We start from the raw sequence: 22,693 nt of genomic DNA, 5'->3' as shown, positions 1-22,693 counted from the left end.
ACCAGAAAAAAAAACCCAAACCCATTGCCCTAAAGTTGATTCCGACTCATAGCAACCCTATAGGACAGAGTAGAACTGCCCCATAGGGTTTCTGAGGAGGCCTGGTGGATTCCGACTGCCCACCTTTCAGTTAGCAGCTGTAGCTCTTAGCCACTGTGCTATCAGGGTTTCCTTTGACAACACAGAGCATTGTATGTACATGTTTTTGTGCAATGATTAAAGTGCTTGGTGTTGTCTACTCTGTCCTATAGGGTCGCTATGAGTGGGAATTGACGTGTGTGTGTCTGTGTCTGTGTCTGTCTGTGTCTGTGTGTACACAGTCACGAATTACCCAGTAAGTAAGGTATGGAAGTGCCTTCCCACCAGCCTGCAGTGAACAATTTCACCTGTCCTCACCCCGTCAACGATGTGGTGAAACCCACGTGAAACTGCTCGCTACAGATTAGAAAGTAAACACATTAAGCCCCTGGGTACCTTGCCAAGTCGGTGCATACCGTGCTGACTGGTTGAACCGCTCGTGCTTATTATTTATTATTTTTTTGTGAGTGCCGGCTCACATCCTTTGCCTATTATTTTTTGTTTGGGTGACATGTTTTCTTGTTATGGTGCTAAGAGCTCTTCACATATAGGGACATCTGTTTTCTACCCTGTAAGGAAGTGTTGGCTGGGAGTTCAAATCCAAGGCTAAAAAGCGACCCTTACGATCTTTAGGCCGAGAGCGGGTCAGTGAGTGTCTGTAAAACCACGACCAGGACCGAGGAGAGCCAGAGGTCCCAGCAGTCCCTCGACCCTGGGTCGGGCGCCAACCCGAGCCCCGGCTGGTCCCGGCGCGCCTCCCGTTGGGCGCCGCGGGCGGCGGTCACTGTGCGCAGAAGCGGAAGCTGGGCCGCCCCTCCCCCAGCGCTTCCTGCGCCGCTCAGTTCTCCCGCCTCCGCCGCCGCCGCCGCCGCCGCCGCCGCTCGTGGTCGTCTCGCCATGGCACTTTCGCGGGGGCTGCCCCGGGAGCTGGCCGAGGCCGTGGCCGGGGGCCGGGTGCTGGTGGTGGGGGCGGGCGGCATCGGCTGCGAGCTCCTCAAGAACCTCGTGCTCACCGGCTTCTCCCACATCGACCTGGTGAGGGCCCGGCGCGCGCCGGCTGAATGGCGGGCTTTGATGCCGGGACCCGGGGCGAGGGGTGCGGAGATCGGGACCGGAGCTGGGGAAGCGGGGGTGGGCCGAGAGGCCCGGGGTCACGGCCGCAGCGTGGAGGGGGCGGATCGGCGAGGACAGGGCGGGTCTGGGTGTGCAGCGAGGCCCGCGCCGGACGCCCAGGAGGCCGCGGGCCCGGGTCTTCCGGGCGCCGTGCGGCCGGGCCGCCCCCCGTCGCCTGGGCAGCGCCAGTTGGGGGCGGCTCTAGGGCTTGAACGCAGCCTCGCGTCTCTACGCTTCGGAGCAGTTTCCCAGCTCTCATCCCCAGCGGGAGGCGGTTGTTTAGTCCCTGGTGGGCGTTGAGAGGGATCCAGATAATGACCCAGAACCGAGGAGGGCGGTAATAGTTGCAGACATACTGAGCGCGCGTCCAGGCACTGAGCGGCTCCGAGTGCTTCACGTTCATTAAGGCATTTGGTCTTCGTCACCACTCCGTGGCTGCAGACGCGATTTGCATCCCGTCTTATTTTTAACAGATGAGGAAAGTGAGATGTAATGGCATTAGTAACTTACTTTGGGTCTCGAAGCAAGTAGCAGTAGCTCGCCTCCGCTGGTTACGGGCGGCCTGCCTGGCTGTCGTTGTCATTGGAGATAGTGGATGCGCTTATTTCTTTAAAGATGTTGGATACGGCTTTACTAGTTGTCTCAGTTAATTAACTAAACGCATCCTAAATAATGTATGCCTTTGCTATTTACCTGATGATAAAACAAAAAAATACAAACCCATTGCCGTCGAGTCGATTCCGACTCATAGCGACCCTATAGGACAGAGTAGAACTGCCTCATACGGTTTCCAAACAGCGCCTGGCGGATTCGAACCGCTGACCTTTTGGTTAGCAGCCGTAGCTGTTAACCACTATGCTACCAGAGTTTCCTACGTGATATGTGTGTTTATATCAAGACTAAGTCAACACGTGCAAGTTTTTTTGTTTAAATAAACTTAATCCTAACTTTTATTTATTCTTATTTATCGAGGTGATAATCTGGTTCTCCCACTTCCGAAAGAAGTGGAAAAAAATTATTTTTTGTTATTGAGAATATACACAGCAGAACAGTTTCTACATGTACCATCCATTGACACCGATTAACATTCTTCGAGTTGTGCAACCATTCCCACCTTCTTTTTCTGAGTTGTTCCTCCCTCATTAATAGGAACTCATCTCCGCCTAAGTTTCCTCTCTAATCTTTCCAGTTGCTATTGTCAGTTTGACCCCATAGTGCTCAAGGCAGACATTCTTTACTAGTTAAGTGAAACTTCGTTTGGTTTTAAGTAGACTTTAGGGGATATTTTTGGTTTAACATTTAAAGATTATTTCAGGACAATAGTTTCAGAGGTTTATCCAGCCTTTGTGGCTCCAGAAAATCTGGAGTCCATGAGAATTTGAGATTGTGTTCTGCATTTTCCTTCTCTTGATCAGGATCCTTTTATAGAAGCTTTCATCAAAATATTCAGTAATTGTAGCCAGGCACCATCCCGTTCTTCTAGTTTTGTGCCGGAGGAGATGGCTGTGGGTTGTTCATGGAGGCACTTAATCCCAAATTCCATTTCTTCTTTCTTTTCCTGACTCTCCTTTCTCAGGTGACTAGAGACCAATTATTGTACCTTGAATGGCCACTTGCAAGCTTTTCAGACCCTAGGCACTATTCATTGAACTATCTACATACCTGTCCACCCACCCATTGCTGTCAAGTCCATTCCAACTCATTGTGACCCTGTAGGACAGAGTTGAACTGCCTCATAAGGTTTCCACGAAACGGCTGGAGGACTTGAAGTGCTGACCTTTTGTTTAGCAGCCAAGCTCTTAACCGCTGTGCCACCAGGGTCCCATGCATTGGAGTAGGAGGTAGAAAACAAGCACTTAATGGGTTATTAGGCCATTAACTGGAATGTCCTGTGAAACCATGACCTGAAACTTCCAAACCAAGTAATCAAATCCCATGAAGTGTTTGGTTGTACATAAGCAGCTACTCTTTTTTTTTCCCATTATTGTAACAAATATCACACAACTTTTGCCAACTCAGCTTATTACAGGTGTACAACTTATTGATAGCACTTAAACAATAATCAACTGTGCAACCATATCTTTAATTAATATGATTTTTCCATCACCGTACACTGAAACTCAGTACTCCGTAAGCAGTAACCCCCTCCCTCCTGCCCCGGTAATCACAAAGAAACGTTGGTCTCTATATATTTTGTCCTTCTTGTATAAGTGAGGTCATACAGTATGTGTCCTTTTGTGATTGGCTTATTTCACTCGGCATGTCTTCAAGCTCTGTCCATATTGTAGCATGTATCAAGACTTCATTTTTCCTGCTGGCTGAGTAGTATTCCGTTGTTGGTATGTACCACGTTTTGTTCAGTCATTTATCTGTTGTTGGGAATTTAAGTTCTTTTCTACCTTTTAGCCATTGTGAATAGTTCTGCAGTGAGCCTTGGTGTACAAGGCTGAGTCTCTGCTTTCAAGTCTTTTGGGTATATACCTAGGAGTGGAATTACTGGGTCTTTTGTTGTTCTGTTTTTTGTTTTTTTGAGGAACTGCCACGCTTCTTTACAGTGAGTGTACCATTTCACAGTCCCACCAGCAGTGGATAAGGGTTCTGGTTTTCCCACATCTTTGCCACATTTGTTATTTTCTGGGTCTTTTTTTTTTTTTTTCTTAGCTGTCCTAGTGATAGTGAAATGATAGCTCATTGTGGTTTTTTTTTTTTTATTAAGCTTCAAGTGAACATTTACCATTCCAATCAGTCTGTCACATGTAGGTTTACATACATCTTACTCCCTTCTCCCACTTGCTCTCCCCCTATTGAGTCAGCCCTTTCAGTCTCTCGTTTCGTGCCAATTTTGCCATCTTCCCTCTCTGTCTATCTTCCCATTCCCCCTCCAGTCAAGAGTTGCCAACACACTCTCCCTCATTGTGGTTTTGATTTGCATCTTTCTGATGGCCTTTTCAAGTTCTTGGCTTATCTTATGATTTGGATTTTTGTCTTTTTGTTAAGTTTTCACAGCTTTGTATGTATATTGGTCATTAGATTCTTATTGGGTATATGATTTCTGAAGATTTTCTCCATTGGTAGCTTTTCTTTTCACTTTCTCGGTAAATGCTTTTGATGAACAAATTTTTCAATTTTTATGAGGTCCCATTTGTTTATTTTATCTTTTGTTGTTTGTACTTTTGTTATTAGATAATCCGTTGTTAAAAGCTAGGCCCAATGCATTGCTCCTGCATTTTCTTTTAAGAATTTTATGGTGTTAGTTTTTACATTTAGGTTCTTAACCCATTTTGAATTTGTTTTTGTGTATGATATGAGGCATGTATCCTGTTTTGTTTTTCTGTGTGTAGAAATAGTTTTTCCAATACTGTTTATTGAAGATACTCTTCTTTCCCCCATCGAATGGACTTAGTTTCCTTGTCAAATATCACCAGACCATAGATGTGTGGGTTTATTTCTGGACTCCCGATTCTGTTCTCTTGGTGTATGTGTCTATTGTTAAACCAGTACCAGGCTGTTTTGATTACTGTAGCTGTAATATGTTGGAATATCAGGAGGTGTGAGTCCTCCTACCTTGTTCTTCTCTTTCAGTATCGCTTTAGGTATTCCAGGCTTCTTGCTATTCTATATAAAGTTGATGGTTGGTTTTTCCATTTTTGTAAAGAAGGCTGTTGGGGATTTGATCCAGCTTGCATTTTATCTCTAGATCACTTTGGGTAGTATTGACATTTTAACAATATTAAGTCTTCCAGTTCATGAATGTGGAACATCTTCCCATTTGTTTGTCATCTTTAACCTCTTTTAGCAGCGTTTATAGTTTTCTTTGTGTAAGTCCTTCACGTTCCTGGTTAAATTTATTCCTGGTATTTTATTATCTTTGATGCTATTGCAAATGCAGTCATTCCCATTCTCATTGCTGGTGTCTAGAAACCCAGCTGATTTTTGTTGGTTGACCTTGTACCCTACAACTTTGCTAAATTTCTCTAAGAGCTCTAGTAGTTTTCTTGTGGACTCTTGGGGATTTTCTATATGTAGGATGATGTCAGCCACAAATAGACATAATTTTACTTCTTTTTCAGTTGGATCTTTTTATTTTTTCTTGTGTTATTGCTCTGGCTAGGGCTTCTAATACAATACTGAATTGAAGTAGTGAGAGCAGGCCCCCTTGTCTTGTTCCTGATTTCAAGGGGAAAGCTCTCAGTCTTTCTCCATTAAGTTTAATGTTGGCTGTTAGCTTTTTGTGTATGCCCTTAATCATATTGAGGAATTTTCCTTCTATGCCAGTCTTCTGAGGGTTTTCATAAAGAAAGGGTGTTGGATTTTATTAAATGCTCTCTCTACATCCGTGGTGGTGATCCTGTCGTTCTTTGCCTTTCCTCTTTTGATGTGCTGTGTTACTTTGATTGATTTTCTAATGTTGAAGCTCTCCTGGAATAAATCATACTTGGTCATAGTGTATGACTGTTTTAACATGCTGTCGGGTTCTATTCACTAGTATTTTATTAAGAATTTTGCATCTGTATTTATAAGGGATATTAGCCTGTAGTTTTCTTTGTCTTTGTCTTGTTTTGGTATGAAATGTAATCTTGATTGAACTGAAATTATCACGTAGAGAAAGATGTGTACCTTAAGTAAAGTAAAAGGAGCATCTTCGGAGATATCTCCACCGTAGGATTATTGTTTTAATATTATCTGATCATGTCTGGTCATGTGTTTTTATGTTATTTTATTCCTTGTTATTATATGTTTATATGTATAGATATTTAATTTTTGGGTCATCATATGTGACAGGGAGCCACTGTAATTCTAAATTATTTCTATTATTAATGTAAACTTTTAAAAATTGGGAACGTTACCTGGAATTGAATGTGAGTTTAAAGTGTCATAACATGTATCGGAAACATGAAATGGGGCAGGGGGAGGGAAGGTGGCATACTGAACTAATAATCAGTCATTGGTGGGAAAAGAATTTACTTAGTTTTCCTTTGGCTCTTATAGGATTCACATTCAATTCTATACCACAAGTATGATTATGCTGTAGTTGGTAACAACTAATATATGCATAAGAGGACCATTTTAAAATAGAGAAGGCAGTGAATTTGGGCAACTGAAAAATAAATGTTGATCCCTTTTTATTTGGTTTAGTTTTTATAGCAAATTTAGAAAGTAAAAATAAAAAGCATGTTGTATGTTTTGATGATTTTCACAGGTCTTAACCGAACATTGAGGTGTTTCACGATTAGAACATTTGATTACTTTTACATAAGTATATTGAAATGGAATGAAAATGACTTTAGCCATTATCGTTTTCTTCTCTTGTATTTACTTTTAAAGTAGCAATTAGATAAAACTTAAAGTATGAGACTTTTTTAGCCATGTGTACAAGCCTGCCTTTACAGCTCTCAGGTAATGACTATAAGTGAAATAAAAAGGGGAGCAAAAATTTAATATGTTTGTTTGCCAAGTATCATTAAAAAGAAAGAACAGAATACACAATTTAATACACTGGATTTAAAAGAGTAATCAAATTGATGGAGAAATGAATTATGTAATGAATTTTCATTAAATACGCATGCAATTTGATGCCGTTTAAGGAATTTACTGAAATATTTGCAATATTTGCAAGGGTGGTTAAACAAAAAAATGAACCATTCTTTCTAAAATTTTTTTGAGAAAGCTCTCTCTTAAGTCTTGGTTTATTTTAGATGTGTTAAAAGATTATTTTGACCGGTTTAACAGTTTTGGTATGGTTGGTTCTGAAAGGTTTTCTCTGCTAATGTAATAAATACCGGCTCTGGGTGGTGGATGCTGAGGATAGTGATACTGCTCAGATGGACCAGAAAATTTGCAATTCATCTAGGCTTTATGTATTTGTAGATTGATCTGGATACTATTGATGTCAGCAACCTCAACAGGCAGTTTTTGTTTCAAAAGAAACATGTTGGAAGATCAAAGGCACAGGTAACTTTATATTTCTCTTACCCCTTTCTATAATCCTTTCATGGATCTTCTGTTTAGATCAGATTCATTTATACTCTGGAGTAGAATGGAGAAGAGGGGTGAAACCATCTCTTTTTAGATGAGAGATTGCGAAGAATAAAAAGATACGTAATGAGTAAAGTCCTCTTGATTTGGTCTGCAGAGGCAGTAAATGTACTCTAGGGAGCCCTGGTGGCACATTGGTTAAGAGCTTGATTGCTAACCAAAAGGTCAGCAGTTCAAATCCACTAGCCTCTCCTTAGACGGCAAGGGTTTGATTGATTTGGTTTTTTTTTTTTAATGCTGTAAATAGTGGGCTTTTGTGTCCCCTTTCATAGTTTTTTTTTTTTTTTCCTTAGTTAAATTCCTTAGGATGAGCACGTGGTCCTGCACCCCGTGGAGTTTGTATCGGGGCCGGAGAAGCCATAGCCTATATACTGTTACTGAATTTGAAAGAAGACAGCCTCCCCTCTGGCTCTAGCCTTTCTTTAGTCCCTTTAGTGAGCCTTCCTGATTCAGGGTCTTCAAACGTATTTTTTCCTTTGCCTCTTTCCCTGCCCTTTTGGCAAACTCACTCATTTCTCCTTTTCATTTATTTATATTTTGACAACCCTTTCCATGCCTAAACCTTCTAGACTAAGTGAGGGCCTCCTCTTATAACAGCCACTAATTTTCCTATGTGTCCCTTTTCATTCAGTAGCTTGTACTTCACTAATGTGGATGATGAGTTGCTTAACATCTGTTTTGCCTACTATTGTGCCTTATATAAACCCTTTGCCGTTGAGTTGATTCCAACTCATAGCCACCCTATAAGACAAAGTAGAACTGCCCCATAGTGTTTCCAAGGAGTGGCTGGTGGATTCGAACTGCTGACCTTTTGGTTAGCAGCTGAGCTCTTAACCAGTGCGGCACCAGGGCTCCTTGTATAGGTCCTAGTATAATACACAGAAGATGCTCAGTAAATATTTGTTAAACAAATGACATCTGGCTACTGAATTTATATTTTTGCTGAAGCCTGCATTCATATGCAAGTGTATATGGGAGGGCTCTCTTGTTATTTTATAAATGTGTGTATAGCTTCACCTTAATGAACTTGTATTTCTCGAGTTTTTAGTATAAAGAAGATACTGTTAAGTAAGTGCCTACATTAGAAATCAGAAGTCGTGTATAGCTTGCTCCATAAGAAACAAGAGTATTAAGTATCTGCCAGAAGCAGATTTTGAATACAAATAGCAGTACTGTGCTGGTAGTAATTAGTGTTGTTTGTCTTTCCAGGTTGCCAAGGAAAGTGTGCTGCAGTTTTACCCAAAAGCCAATATCATAGCCTATCACGACAGCATCATGAGGTCTGCTCAGATTACTGTGTTACGAAATTGTGTTTGCTATGACTGTTATATTAAGTTTTTAAAATATAAGAAGCTCTTTTTATTAACCAAACACATAAGTTCAAAGTCATTCTTTTTTAGAATGATTAAAATGTGGTAGTATGTGCCCATGTAATGGCATTCTTTTGACAGTTTATATATATAGATTGAATGGTTTAGGTGAGAGGTGAGAATTTTAATACTTTTAATAAATAAGTTACTTGGAAATTTACAAAGAGTTTTATATTCTTGTTTTAAACAAGAAGATATTTTAAACTATTGAGTACTTACGTGTGATGATGCAGTGTTTTCTAAATGTATTTCTCATTCTGACCGATTTTAGTTGTTGCTTTTTTCAGTTGAAAAGGCTCTCTCCCGAAATACTCTGTTTATTAGCACTCTGTGACTTCTGTAATATAACACTAGGAATTGTGGTGGGGTAGTAGTTTTGACAGTACTTGAGTGTAGTCTGCTCTTGGACTGATACGTAGAGTATTAAATATATAATTTTATAGGTGTTGGGGCAAAGGAACCCTGGGCCTCAATTATTGTTCTCTAGCTCATAAGTAAATGGTATTACAAATAACTAGCCCTTGTTTGGGGTACTGGGATTAGAGAAAGTCTTAATACTTTTCTCAAGAAATTTCTTTCTCCAGCTTATTTTTTATTCTCTGGATGTTTGCTCTACAAGCTTGCCTATAGCCCTACAACCCCTTACCCGGCGTTGCTTTCCCACTGCTGCTAAAAATGGGGACTCTAGGGGCCTGAACCCTGCCTGATCCTGACCATGTGAGGTGAAGCCAGAGGCCAGTCAGATCCTGGGAATGTATTCTTTGTATGTTCCCAGGGTACTCACTGCCCAGAGAAGGCCTGGTGGGACTAGTGAAGTTATGCCATCATTCTGCCAGTTTGAGAGCATGCTCTTGGGTTATAGGTAGCTGGCCAAAAAGGAGGTGTAGCCACTTGTAGGAATTTTGGGAAAATAATTTCTCTAAAACTTATTTCTGCCGTGTTTAGAAGAAGTCAAAACCGTATTACCTATGTAATAGGTACCTCTAATGTCAGTTATCTTTGTACTGTTATCACTTGCTTAGTATACTTTTTAGGACCCTGTATTAGACTGTGAAGATTGTGTGTAAGCCATTTGTTTTGGTGACCTTTTCTTGTTTTGCTTTTGTAGCCCCGACTACAATGTGGAATTTTTCCGACAGTTCATGTTGGTTATGAATGCTCTAGATAACAGAGGTGAGACTGTTCCGATACTTTCAATTTTGAAGTATTTCCCTTTTCCCATATCAAGGCCATTTGTAAATTTAGCACTAATGTATTTGCTTATAGGTTGGACTTTACAGGCCTAAAGAAAAGATCAGTTTTAAAGATTGCCAGTAGATTGCAGTTTTACGCAGAACTAGTTTGTCCCAGGCAGGAATTTAGCTATCCTAATACTCTGCTATCCTGTCAAAAGGTGTAAAATAGGGTAAGTGAAAAGAGCCTGATTACGTAGGGTGCGTTTTGTGTGTCTGTGTTTCAGATTACTTGAGCACTTAAATACAGTGTGACTTCATTTCTGTGGAGACCTAAAAATATCAATGCCTAGGTCTCATCTAAGACCAGTGAGACTTGAACATCTTATTTTTTCAAAGCTTCCAGGTGATTCTAAAGTGCAGCCAGGGCTGAAAAATCAGTGTCCTGGGAGTGAGATGACAGCATGCTGAGGTTAACATAGACGCCATGACTCCGTCAGTTATTTCAGGTGGATCTGGTGCCAGTAGTTACAAGATTGGATGCTCTTAGATGTACACGTTTTAGACCATTTACATTTTTCACAATACCAGGTGGTGTTTCATGTAATCAAGTATTATCTAGCTGGTTAGGGTTTAACAAGTCTGTGCATCTGGAGTGTGCGGGTGAAAATACTTCGATAAAATGTCTTGCCTGTAGTTACTTCCACATGTGAAAGTACATCTGTCAGGCGAGTTAGGTTGGGTGTTTGGCTGGATTTATCAGTAAGTAAATTGTAGTTAAGAGTATATTCTGATTGGTGCTTCTTTGGAAAAAAATTTTTGGGTTAGCAACTTTAAGCTCTTTTAAGAATATAAAATACCATTTTAAAGAGAAAATCATCAGCAATTATACTTGAGTTAACTATTTTGGGCCAGAAATGCTGAAAGAAAAAACATGAAATAGCATGACAAAAGGTCAGACTGTTCGTTTAGCCTGACTTGTCTTTTTCCCCTAGCCTTAAACTGCCTTCATAGTTCTCTGTTGATAGTCCACATTCTTTATTCACTTCCATGTATTCCCTGATAATTATATCAGAATAATAGCAAGTTAGGGACTCTGAACAGGAGCCCTGGTGGTACAGTGATTAAGTGCTTGTTTACTCACTGAAAGATTAGTGAGTGGTTTGAACCCACCAGCAGCTCCGTAGGAGGAAGATGTGGCAGTCTGCTTCCGTGAAGATTACAGCCTTGGGCAGCCTACGGGGCAGTTCTGCTCTGTTCTGTAAGGTCGTTATCAGTTGGAATCAACTCCAGGGCAGTGGGTTAAGGACTCTGAACGCATCCAAACAATGTTTTAGCTGAGGCTAAGCTAGAGTAGGCACAGCAACAGAAGAGGAAGGTGGTGCTTTGAAGTTTAAAAATTTTACTTATTCTAGGGATGCTTTTTCTGGAGTAAATTTGTGATATAATTTCCTTGTGTTTTGAAATTTTCCCAAGTGAATGTCTGTTTTTGTTTATAATTAACAGTTGGGTTACTCTGATTATAGCTGTAAGAAAATTGCACATAAAAGTAAAAGCGATAAATAGTATACTTGAACATCATCCTAATTAAAGATAACTAATTTTTTTTCCCCAAAAAACTTGTTAATTGGGATTTATCGTCCAGCTGCCCGCAACCATGTAAATAGGATGTGTCTGGCAGCTGATGTACCTCTTATTGAGAGTGGAACTGCTGGTTATCTTGGACAAGTAACTATTATCAAAAAGGTAAAGAACATTCTGTTTGTTTTTTTACATTGCAAATATTTATTCAGACCTTAGGGAGGAAAGACACAAACTTTGAATTTGTATGAAATGAGCAGGCCAGCACCCAAGACAAGGATTTTCATGCCCTTATAAAACTTAGGATTCTGCAAAGGTACCCAGAAATGTTATAGGCAGAGAGACCTGTTAACTCTATACCCCATCAGTTCATTTAGCTCATACTAAAATTCTCAGACTGGTAAACTTAATGAACTTGCCTTTTAAAATTCTTGGTAGCTGTAAAACAGACTACATGTCCCACGTTTACCATATAGTTGGTATATGGTAACCCCCCCGCCCCAGTGCCGTCGAGTTGATTCAAAAAAGTTATTATCTGCCTAAAGAAGCCTGCATTCAGAGGTCTGAAGAAAACCCTGTGAAGTATTTTGGCGTGTTTGTGAAATATTTCAAACATTTAGATAAAACTAGAGAATAATAGAATGGACACCTGTGTATCCATAACCCAGTTTTATAAAATGCCAACATTGTAACTCATTGGCTGTTCAATTTTTTTTTTAGTCCTTTTAAGGAATTAAACATAAGATAAATTTGAAAAATCATTTTTTTGTATTTTTGCAACTATGAAAAAAGGGAATTACGCTATACTTAAAATTTGTTATTTCTATAGCCCAGTATTTTTTGGCAGTTTATCCATGTTGAAAATTGTGGCTCTATTTGTTTTAACTGTCAAATGTTACTCTTGGAAGCTTATTTAATATCGTTCTGCAAAGACCGTTGTGCGTTGGCAGTGTTTATTAAATTGAGTCAGTGGAGGCCTTTCAGGGTCTGCTGACAGGTCAAGGCAGTAGTTCTTTTTTTTTTCCACTGCAGTATGGGGAACGGCTGTGTGCCATAGAGCTACTCTAAAAAGGCTGGGGGCCCTGAGAAATGGTAGTATGGAGCAAACCCTAAATCTGTTGTGATTTATATTAAAATATTTTGAGGTCTTGGTTTTTAAAGCATTAGAACGGCATTGCTTTTTATACCTCGTGACTATGATCCTAGAACACCAGTTGAGAATTGCTGGGGTGACAAAGAGAAGATTCATTTCATGGTTTTGAAAAATTGTCACAGGTGCCATAGACTTCCAGGACATAGATTTTTTATGGAGCAACTTTAAACTTCATCATTATGTCATAAAAGTAAAGACAATTTGATTTGGTAATACGTAGGGTTTTTCCATGTGTCTAGATATCTGATGGAATTAATATTCTTAGTTGACTTCATTTTGGGAGATTTTGAGGGTGTGGCTGTGAATGTTTAAATAGCTGAGTTTCACAACTTTGAGAGATTATTGGGTGAAAAGCTGTTGTCTTTTTAGTAGTTTTTTTCTTTAGTGTGATCAAGATAAACTCATATTCGACATTCAGGTACAGTGACTTTATTTGGCTTGGTATAAGGAATTTTCACCAGACCAGGAGTCCTGGCTGAACCTTAGCTGTGTGACTATGGTTGATCTAATTCACTTTTGTGTTAGAGTCTTCTCTGTGAAACAAGGATTTTGAAGTTGCTGATAATTTTCAATTTTCCTTGGCAATACAAAATCCAGTTGGAACATAGATGAATGAATGAAATGTTTATGATTATATTACCTTGTAATGTTGAGAAACCACCATTAAGAAACATTTTTCTCATTTCTTGAATTGCCAGGGTGTAACCGAGTGTTATGAATGTCATCCTAAACCAACCCAGAGAACTTTTCCCGGCTGTACAATTCGTAACACGCCTTCAGAACCTATTCATTGCATCGTTTGGGCAAAGTATTTGTTCAAGTAAGAGTGTATATATTTCTGGGTATACTTTTAAGTATTGATGATAGAAGATGAGGGTCAGTTTTATTTAGATTGTACTTATGATGAATATTATTTCTTTTCAATATGGCAGAGGAACGCTTTGGTAGCTTTCTTGTAATTTTTTCTTGAATTAATTAAATCAACAGATACTCATTGCATGCCTGTTCTATGCCAGGACCATTTAAGAAGCTTAGTCTGATATTGGCAACAGGGATGTAACTAAATGAATGTAAATATATACATTGGGAAATATAAAACTATACTTATAAATAACTCATTGGTTAAAAAAATGAACATAATGGAAGTTCAAAGTACTCAGGACTGACAGTGAAAATACTGCATGTGGCATTTGGAGGACAGTTTACAGGCTTTAATACAAAAGTTAAAGAACAAGGGCTGAATATGCATGAGCTAAGGATCCAATCTAAGTTAGAAAAATAATGACAGAATAAATTTTTAAAAAGTAAAAGGATGAAATCGAGATAAGAATAAAAATATAGCTGACAAGTTTGATCATGAAATGAAAGAGAAGGAATAAATAAGAACCGAAAAGGGAACGTAATCTCAGATATAGCACATATTAGAATGATAAAAAGTGGCAGAAACCTTGGTGGAGGATGTGGGGAAGTTGGAACTCTTATCCATTGCTGGTGGGACTGTAGAATGGTACAGCCACTACGGAAAACAGCATGGGATTTCCTAAAAAAAAAAAAACTGGAAATAGAACTACTCCATGACCTAACATTCCCACTTGTAGGTATATCACACTAGAGATCTGCTAAAAGAGACGGACACTCACGCCACACCTATGTTCATTGCAGCATTATTCACAATAGCAAAAAATTAGGAACAGCTTAAGTGCTGGCTAAGCAAGATATGGCACGTTCATATAATGGAGTACCATACAACCATAAAGAACAATGATGAGCCTCTGAAATATAAAATGGATGGACCTGGAGGGCATAATGCTCAAGCATCTAAGGACAAATATGATCCCACTTTTATAAGAAGACAAGAATAGGTATATATAAAGAGACCAGGGTTATTGGTGGTTACCAGGGAGAGGGGGAGGCATGCTTTACATTGTAGATAACTTGTTTTTGGTAATGGGAAAAGTAGCACCAAACGTGGGTGTAGTGAGCACAGCATGACTGAAGTAAATGATGTCATTGAGAAACGCTCAAAGAATGCCTGTACTAAAGAATTTGAATGGCAACAAAGACCAAAAATGAGTATATGATGACATATAGATGGGTATAAGCATGTATGTATACAGGTAGGTAGAAATGTACACACACATGAGAACAGATAGAAATATCTCTATATACATGCAAATAGAGATATGTGTGCGCAGGGAAATATGTTCGTTCAAGACACAACTGCAGGACTCCTCAGATGTAACCAAACACCTTCTGATGCTAGTTTCCTTGGTTTGAAAGCTTAAGACTGTAATCTCATGAGACAGCACAGTCAACTGGCATAATGTAGTTTACAAAGCTCATGTTCTGCATCCTAGTGAAGTGAATAGTATCTCGGGTCTTAAAAGCTTCAGGTGGCCGCCTAAGCTACAACTCTTGGTCTTTACTCATCAGGAGCAAAATGATGAGAAGGTAACCAAAATCTTGAGAGAAGAAAGGCTGGTAACCAACACAAGCCATGGCCTCGTCTATCCTGCGACCAGAAGAACTAGATGGTGTCCGGCTACCACCACTCTCCATCATGACTGGGGCCACAATAGATGGTCCCAGATAGAATGGGAGGAAAATGTAGAACAAAACTCAAATTCTTAAATAAAGCCAGACTAACTGGACCAGTTGAGACCAGGGGAATCCCTGAGACTGTTGCCCCAAGGTATTCTTTAAACTCTGAACCAAAACTCCACTGAGATCACCTTTTAGCGAAATAGAGTGGCACGCAAAGGATGTTAACCTCTAAGTATGGTGCTCCACTATAGAACCATCAGTACAAGACCAAAAAGTCAAATTTACTCTGAGCAAAGATGAGACGATGAAGGGGCAGGGAAACTAGAGTACTGGAAACAGAACAACCAGAACACAATGAAATTGTGGAAAACATAACTAATGTTACTGAACAGCTGGTGTGGAGATTGTCAAATGGGAACTGAACTTGCTTTGTAAACTTTCACCAAAAACAATAAAATACTTTTTAAAAAGAAGATACTCAGTATAAACTGGAAAATGGCACGAGAGGAAGGTGCTAATAAATTTAAAATTTAATGAGCCGAATAAATTCAATGAAAAAAAGAAACAACTTACAAAAGTGATTGAAAAGGAAATGTTGTTCTTGTTCGTGCCATGGAGTCAGTTCTGCCTCGTAGTGACCGTATAAGACAGAGTGGAACTACCTCACAGGGTTCCCAAGGAGCAGCTACTGAATTTGAACTGCTGAGCTTTTGGTTAGCAGCTGAGCTCTTAACTACTGTGCCACCAAGGCTCCCAAAAAGAAATAGCTATAATTTAGAGAAATTTAATCAGTAATTTTAGCTCTTCTAATTGCAGTACACTAAGCCTTCATGATTTTTATAGATGATTTCCACCAAATTTGTAAGGAATATTATTTCTCCTAGAGAAATACTAAAATAAGGATTGCTCCTTAGTTCATGTCATGAAGCTAACATGTCTTCGATACTGTAATGGTTAAAGTTCTGTGTCATCTTGTCTGGGCCATGATTCTCAGTGGTTTGGCAGTTATGTAATGATGTAGCTTGGCAGTTATGTAATGATGTAGTCATTCTCCGTGATGTGAGCTGATGTGATCAGCCAATCATGTGTCAGGGGAGTGTCCTTCGGAGTGTGGCTTGCATCCAGTACATATATATGGACGTTCTGGCAAAGCTTGCTTGCTTGCTCCAGATCTTGCAGCTGGCTTGTCATCACCTGATCTCCAGTTCGTGGGACTTGAGCCAGCAGCCAGCTGTATTACCTGCCAATCTTGGGATTCATCGGCCTCCACAGCCTGTGAGCCAGCAGCCTGCCATCTTACCTGCCGATCTTAGGTCTGTCAGCCCCTGCAGCTACGGGAGTCAGAAGCCTCCAGCCTGACGTCTGACCCACAAACCTGGGACTTGCCAGCCTCTACAACCGTGTGACCCCTTTCCTTGAGATAAATCTTTCTCTACATATACATACACTTCACTGGTTTTGCTTCTGTAGAGAACCCAGCATAAGACATACCAAAGGGCATTATGGCATAGAAAGGAAAATTACAAGTCAGTCTTATTTTTAAATATAAGGGGAAAAGTCCTTTATGAAATAATAGCAGACAAATCGAGAATCACATATACAAAGTATACCATGACCAATATGTGTTTATTCCAGGAATGTAATGATGGTTTAACATTAGGAAATCCATAAATGTCGTTTACTTCTTTGAAGAAATTAGAGAAACTATATAATCTGTATAGAAGTAGAAAAAACATTTGGTAAAATTGAGCAAATACACTTTCTTGGAAAAATTCTTATTGAAGTAGGAGGAAAAGAGAATTTTCTCAACCTATTAACTAATCCAAAAAATCAGATTCATTGCCATTAGGTGGATTCCAACTTACAGCGACCCTGTAGAACAGAGTAGACCTGCCTCATTGGGTTTTCAAGGAGCAGCTGGTGGATTTGAACTGCCGACCTTTTGGTTAGCAGCTGAGCTCTTAACCACTGCGCCACCAGGGCTCATAAGGTATGTAAGGCTGTCCTGGTCATCTAGGACTGCTATAACAGAAAAACCACAAGTGGATGGCGTTAACAAAGAGAGGTTTATTCTCTCACAGTCCAGTGGGCTCCAAGTCCAGATGCAGGGCACCGGCTCCGGAGAGGCTTCCTCTCTCGGTCAGCTCCAGGGAAGGCCTTGCCATCAGTTTTCCCTTGGTCTGGGAGCATCTCAGCGCAGGAACCTCAGGTCCAAAGATGTGCTCTGCTCCTGGCTCTACTTTCTTGGTGGTATGAGGTCCTCCTATCCCTCTGCTTGCTTCTCTCTCCTATATTTCAAATAGATTGGCTTAAGACACTCTCTGATTTTGTGGGCCTCATCAGTATAACTGCCACTAATGCGTCCTTATTACATCATAGCAATAGGATTTACAACATATAAGAAAACCACATAAAGTGGTGGACAGTCACACAATACTGAGAATCATAGCCCAGCTAAGTTGACAGATACTTTTGGGGGACACAATTCAATCCATGACAAAGGCCCAGTGTGGAAAATAAAACCGTTAGAACATAAAAAGTACCAAATAAAAGAGGAAGAGCGTTCATGGATGGAAAGTCCCAATATTGTCAGTATGTCATTTATCTCTTAATTGGCTTATGGAGTCAATGCACTACTGATTGAAACTCAGCAGGGTATTTTACTGGAAATCGACCACCTGATTCTAAAATTTATAAGCAAGAATAAGACATGAGAGGAGCCAAAACATTCTTGGAGAAGAATAAGTTGGAAAGACTTGCTCTAACGGGTGTCAAGATTTAATACGTGCAAAAAATAATTTAGTGCGTTGGTGTAGGGCTGGAAAAATGAACCGTCGGGACAGAATACAGAGCGCAGAAGCAGGGCCTTGTGTATAAGGAAAAGTGATGAATGACTGAGGTTGCATCGTAGGTCATAGATGAGAAGGATTAAATGAAAGGAGGACCGTGGTTATTCATAGGGGAAAAAAACAAATCGTCCCCTGCTTCAAACAATATGAAAAATTAAGTCCAGAAGGATTAAGTGTTGAGATGTGAAAGGCAAAACTTAAAAATCTTATAATACGGAGAAAATCTTTATCCTCAAGAGTAAGGAATGATTTAAAATATACAAAAAGTGCTAACTGTAAAAGAAAGGATTGATAGGTTAAAATTCATCAATAACATCTTTTTTTCATCTAAAGACATCAAATGATATATAAATAAGCCATTTTATGGGAGAAAATATTTGCGACATATAATCAACCAACAATTGTGATCCAGAATATATTCCTGTAATCGATAAGAAAAAGACAACCCGACAAAAATAATATGAACAGATGTTTCAGTTAAAGGGAAGCCCAAATACGCAATAACCAAATGAACACGTGTTCAACCTTAGGACTAACTAGCAGATTTGAAAATAAAACCACAATGAGAGACTGTTTTATACTCACTAGTTTTGGGGATCCTATAGAGTCACTCACTATGAGTCGGAATCAACTTGACAGCAACGGGGTTTTTTTGTTTTGTTTCTAGCTTTAGGGTACAGTACAAAGGAACCCTGATGGCACAGTGGTTAAAGTGCTCCGCTGCCAACCGAAAGGTCGGCAGTTTGAACTCAACAGCCACTCCACAGGAAAAAGATGTGGCAGTCAGCTTCCATAAAGGTTTATAGCTTGGACACCATATAAGGCAATTCTACTCTGTCCTCTAGGGTTGCTGTGAGTTGGAATTGGCAGTAGGTTTGCTTTTGGGTTTTAGTTTGGCAGAGTGTTAAGTCTGGAGAGGAAGTGAACGGATAGGAACTCTTTCGTGGGCCTTTGTGGGAATGTAAATTGGTACAGCCACTTGGGGAAACAGCTGAGCATTATCTGGTAGAGAGTGTCAGAGTGATAGGGTTGTTTGGGTTTTTAAAAACTGTACAAAGGATTCCCTTAGGATAACTTTCTTCCCTACTTTCTAGATAACTAGTTTACAAAAAGAATCTCAGCTTAGTATTTTTATTTGTTTCTTAAGACCTTGTTTAGCAGTAAAATATACACCAGCACACACAAAAATCAGTCTGGTTCGCTGCTGAGTTTCTTCAAGGTAGAGCAGTGCCTGGGGCATGGTAGGTACTTGATGTTTGTTGAACAGCCAACTGCAGTTGTACTTCATAAATGTTGTTCTGGTGTTTGAGTGTCACCTAAGTTGGAATGTAAAGGCATTTCACATATTTATTGATCAAAGACATTAACACAGGAGTTTATAGAGCCTAGATGATGAGTTGAAAACAAAAAAAGCAAACCCACTACAGTTGAGTCAATTCCAACTCGTCCTGACCCCATAGGACAGAGTAGAACTGCCCTGTCTGGTTTCCAAGGCTGTAATCTTTATGGAAGCAGACTGCCACGTTTTTCTCCCATGGAGCGGCTAGTGGCTTCAAATCACCAACCTTTCAGTTAGCATTTGAGCACTTTAACCATTGCGCTGCAAGGGCTCCTCGATGGGTGGAATTTAGCCTTGCTTGTGTTGTAGTTGAAATGAGGGTGCAAGCTACCCAAAAGATGGCCGTAATCCTTTTGAGTTTATAGAGTGTAATTTATCAGTCGTTCAGTCTTCATCCCTGCTAAACCTTTGATATTTCATTAGGTGCTTGTAAGGAAAGTAGGAAAAAGAAACCATGTTTGTTCAGGATATTTTGTTCTGCCTAATATGTACTGCTTTCAAATTACAGCCAGTTGTTCGGGGAAGAAGATGCCGATCAAGAAGTGTCTCCCGACAGAGCTGACCCAGAAGCTGCCTGTGAGTGAAGCGTTGGGGTGTGTTGTTTTGTCAGTGACTGCGGCCCTTCTTTTACTGGTTTAATATTGACAGCTTTAAGGGGGAAAACAAAGGTTGCTGGTAGACTGGAGACCCTGGGTGGTATAGACCGTTAATGTACTCGACTACTAACCAAAACGTTGGCAGTTTGAGTCTGCCCAGAGGCACCTCGTAAAAAAGGCCTGGTGATCTACTTCCAAAAAATCAGCCATTGAAAACTCCATGGAGCACAGGTCTGCTCTGACGTACACGGGGTCGCCCTGCGTCGTCATTAACTTGATGTCTGCTGGTTATCTCTTTACAAGCCAGATAAGGTTACACGCTTAATATGTGTCATTTAATTTTTAAAACAACGTTTTAAAAGATTAGCTCCATTTTACTGGTGAAGAAATCAAGGTACAGAAAAATTGAGTTCCTTAAGGTCAGACATCTGGTCTGTGGGTTGTTCCTGCTCTGGGTACAGGTCTGTGACCTTCAGAAAATGAGATGGAAAAGATGCTGATGAGTGTGTTGTTTTCCTTTCTACTGGAACTTAGAGTGTGTCACATACAGGTGACCTCCGTGAATGACCCTCCCAGAGGGTGGGTAAGAACTCAGTTTCATATTTATTGCAGTTAAAAATAAAATGTTGTTTATTTTGAAGGGGAACCAATGGAAGCTGAAGCGAGAGCATCTAATGAAGATGGTGACATTAAACGTGTTTCCACTAAGGAGTGGGCTAAGTCAACTGGGTATGACCCAGTCAAACTTTTTACCAAGGTTAGCTTTGCTTTGTTTGTAATTGTGGATAGTATTGTTTTCGTTCTGTTTGTTTTATTTAGTTCTGTTTAGTTTTGTTTGTATACGAAACTGAGGTTAGCGTACTCTTTCTGTGTATATGCCAAATGCTGTCATGATACATTGATGAATGACGCCAAGATAAATAGGTTTTGAAGTTTCAGTAGCTATACCAAACTGGTCTATCATCTCTGTGGCAGATAAAATACAGAGGTTTGCTTTATACCTTCTTTTCTTGGTTGTCTTTTCCTCTCACTTTCACTGAACTTCATTTTCATCATAACTGACCTCTGATTCCTGCTGCCGCTTGTCTTTACACATCTCTGTCTTGTTCTCATCGTTTCTCTTGGCGATTTGATTGACTCATTTTAAATCGGCCTTGAATCCCTAAGCCTCTTGTTCTTCTCTTGGCGGAATCCCTCTTCATCAGTGTGTATTACTGGCCTGCTGAATATTTTGAGTACTCTACCAGACTGTGTTAATTGGGACCACCTGACTGTTGCTTAGCCAGGTCCTCAGGCCGTATATGTCTTTTCATTTGTTCTGCCTTGACTCTAGCATGTTCCTCACAGCAGGTACGTGAAACTTCATCAGCTCGCCTTAAATTGCCTGATCTACTCTTACCACCCTCATGCTAAGCATGTGACCTTAAGGATACGTTAACAGGTTTCACCCCATTGAACATAATTAACCTGTTGAGAGAATGTTTTCTCTTCACTGAAGAATCTTTTACCTTTTCCATTTCTTTTGTTGGGGAGAAAAAAGTCTCTTTCAATGAAGGCCAGCTCTTCAGCCTGGTGATGTGTGTGTGTGTGCGCGTGCGTGTGTGTGCGTGTGTGCGTGCGTGCACACGTGCGCGCACGCGTGTCCTTGTGCCTTATTCTCCCAACAGCATTTTCTTTCTGGCCTGCATCTTCTTTCTTAGCTCCTTTTTGCATTCAGACATACACGTGTCCCACTGTCCTGAACAAATGGCCTACTGCCTCCCCGCCCCCCAGCTTATGCTTAATCTCTTTTCTCAGTGGTAACGGATGTCACAGGCTGACTCTTAAACCTTTTGCATTTATTCCCTTATTACAGTCTTTTCCTTAAAAAATGATTACACTTGAAGATGCACCAAACTCTGTCATTGGACAGTGGTGATATTTTCCAAACTGGTCTTCCTAGCACCTGTTTCTGTTCCAACCTGAGCATCATTTGAATGTAGAGTAATCTGAAGTACAACTCCAGTCCGTTGATGAGCAGGTCCTTTTAAACAACTGCTATGTGCCAGGCACTGCTTTAAGTACAAGGAGCTCATGGTGAAGACAGAAGAAAGGGTCCCTGCTGTATAGGCTAAACTCATAGTCTAGGGTGGGTGTCAAACACTGAACAAGTAATTTCGGATTCAGAGTTTATGACTTAAGTTCAGACGCAGTAGAACTCTTTAATAAGTAGACCTAGTTTAAGTGTTCAAGAGAGGCTTTTTAGAGGAGGTGGCATTTAAACCCAGGACTTGAAGGAATAAGGGTGGGAATGGGAGTGCAGGAAGTGTCAGGATGAAGAACAGGAATAATCACCCATTAAAGGGGAGTGGAGAGAGATGACTGGACAGGTAAGCAGAGGCCAGATCAGACAGGATTTTGTAGTCTACCTGACAAGTGTTACACCGGGACAGTGGAAGTCCATTGAAAGGTACTCAGTAGGATCACTGTCAGGGTGTGGAGGTTGTGCGCTGTACCACTCTAGGGAGTTACATCCGTATCATAACCAACGTGGAACTTGGCTCCCTGAGGTTGTGCAGTGCCAGAATAATCTGAACTACAACGCATTCCCGGTGGAGCACGGAGGGAAAGTAGACTCAACAGGACTTTGGACGTTTGAGGTGAGAGGAACAGTGAGGAACCAAGAATGATACCTGGTTTCTTGGTGGACACCTGGACTTCTAGGTGCCATTCACTGAGATAGGTGAGGTGGGAAGCAGATATACGTGTCGGGTGGGGTAGGAGAAGGTGATACATTCAGTTTTGAACATTTGCGATTTCTGTGGAACATTAAAGAGAAGGTGGTCAGTGGTTGGTAGAGATGCCTGGGCTAGGGAAATGATT

At 40.4% G+C, this 22,693-nt stretch overlaps 1 protein-coding gene across 2 annotated transcripts in view; it reads left to right on the top strand.

Moving 5' to 3' along the window:
* The first annotated feature begins 952 nt into the window (after positions 1-952).
* Positions 953-22,693, top strand: part of UBA2 (ubiquitin like modifier activating enzyme 2) — a 41,604-nt gene continuing 19,863 nt past the window's right edge. For both annotated transcript variants that reach the window (XM_023555623.2, XM_003416319.4), the window contains exons 1-8: positions 953-1,113; positions 7,060-7,143; positions 8,437-8,507; positions 9,706-9,770; positions 11,415-11,515; positions 13,202-13,323; positions 19,744-19,811; positions 20,473-20,588. In XM_023555623.2, the coding sequence (XP_023411391.1) occupies positions 976-1,113; positions 7,060-7,143; positions 8,437-8,507; positions 9,706-9,770; positions 11,415-11,515; positions 13,202-13,323; positions 19,744-19,811; positions 20,473-20,588 (765 nt within the window). In that variant the 5' untranslated portion in view covers positions 953-975. The remainder of the gene's footprint in view (positions 1,114-7,059; positions 7,144-8,436; positions 8,508-9,705; positions 9,771-11,414; positions 11,516-13,201; positions 13,324-19,743; positions 19,812-20,472; positions 20,589-22,693) is intronic.

The sequence above is a fragment of the Loxodonta africana genome, chromosome 21 (genome assembly GCF_030014295.1).
Source record: "Loxodonta africana isolate mLoxAfr1 chromosome 21, mLoxAfr1.hap2, whole genome shotgun sequence".
In the NCBI taxonomy this organism is placed as follows: domain Eukaryota; kingdom Metazoa; phylum Chordata; class Mammalia; order Proboscidea; family Elephantidae; genus Loxodonta; species Loxodonta africana.
The sequence above is the reverse complement of the archived record's forward strand: the minus strand, read 5'-3'. Positions and strand labels throughout refer to the sequence as shown.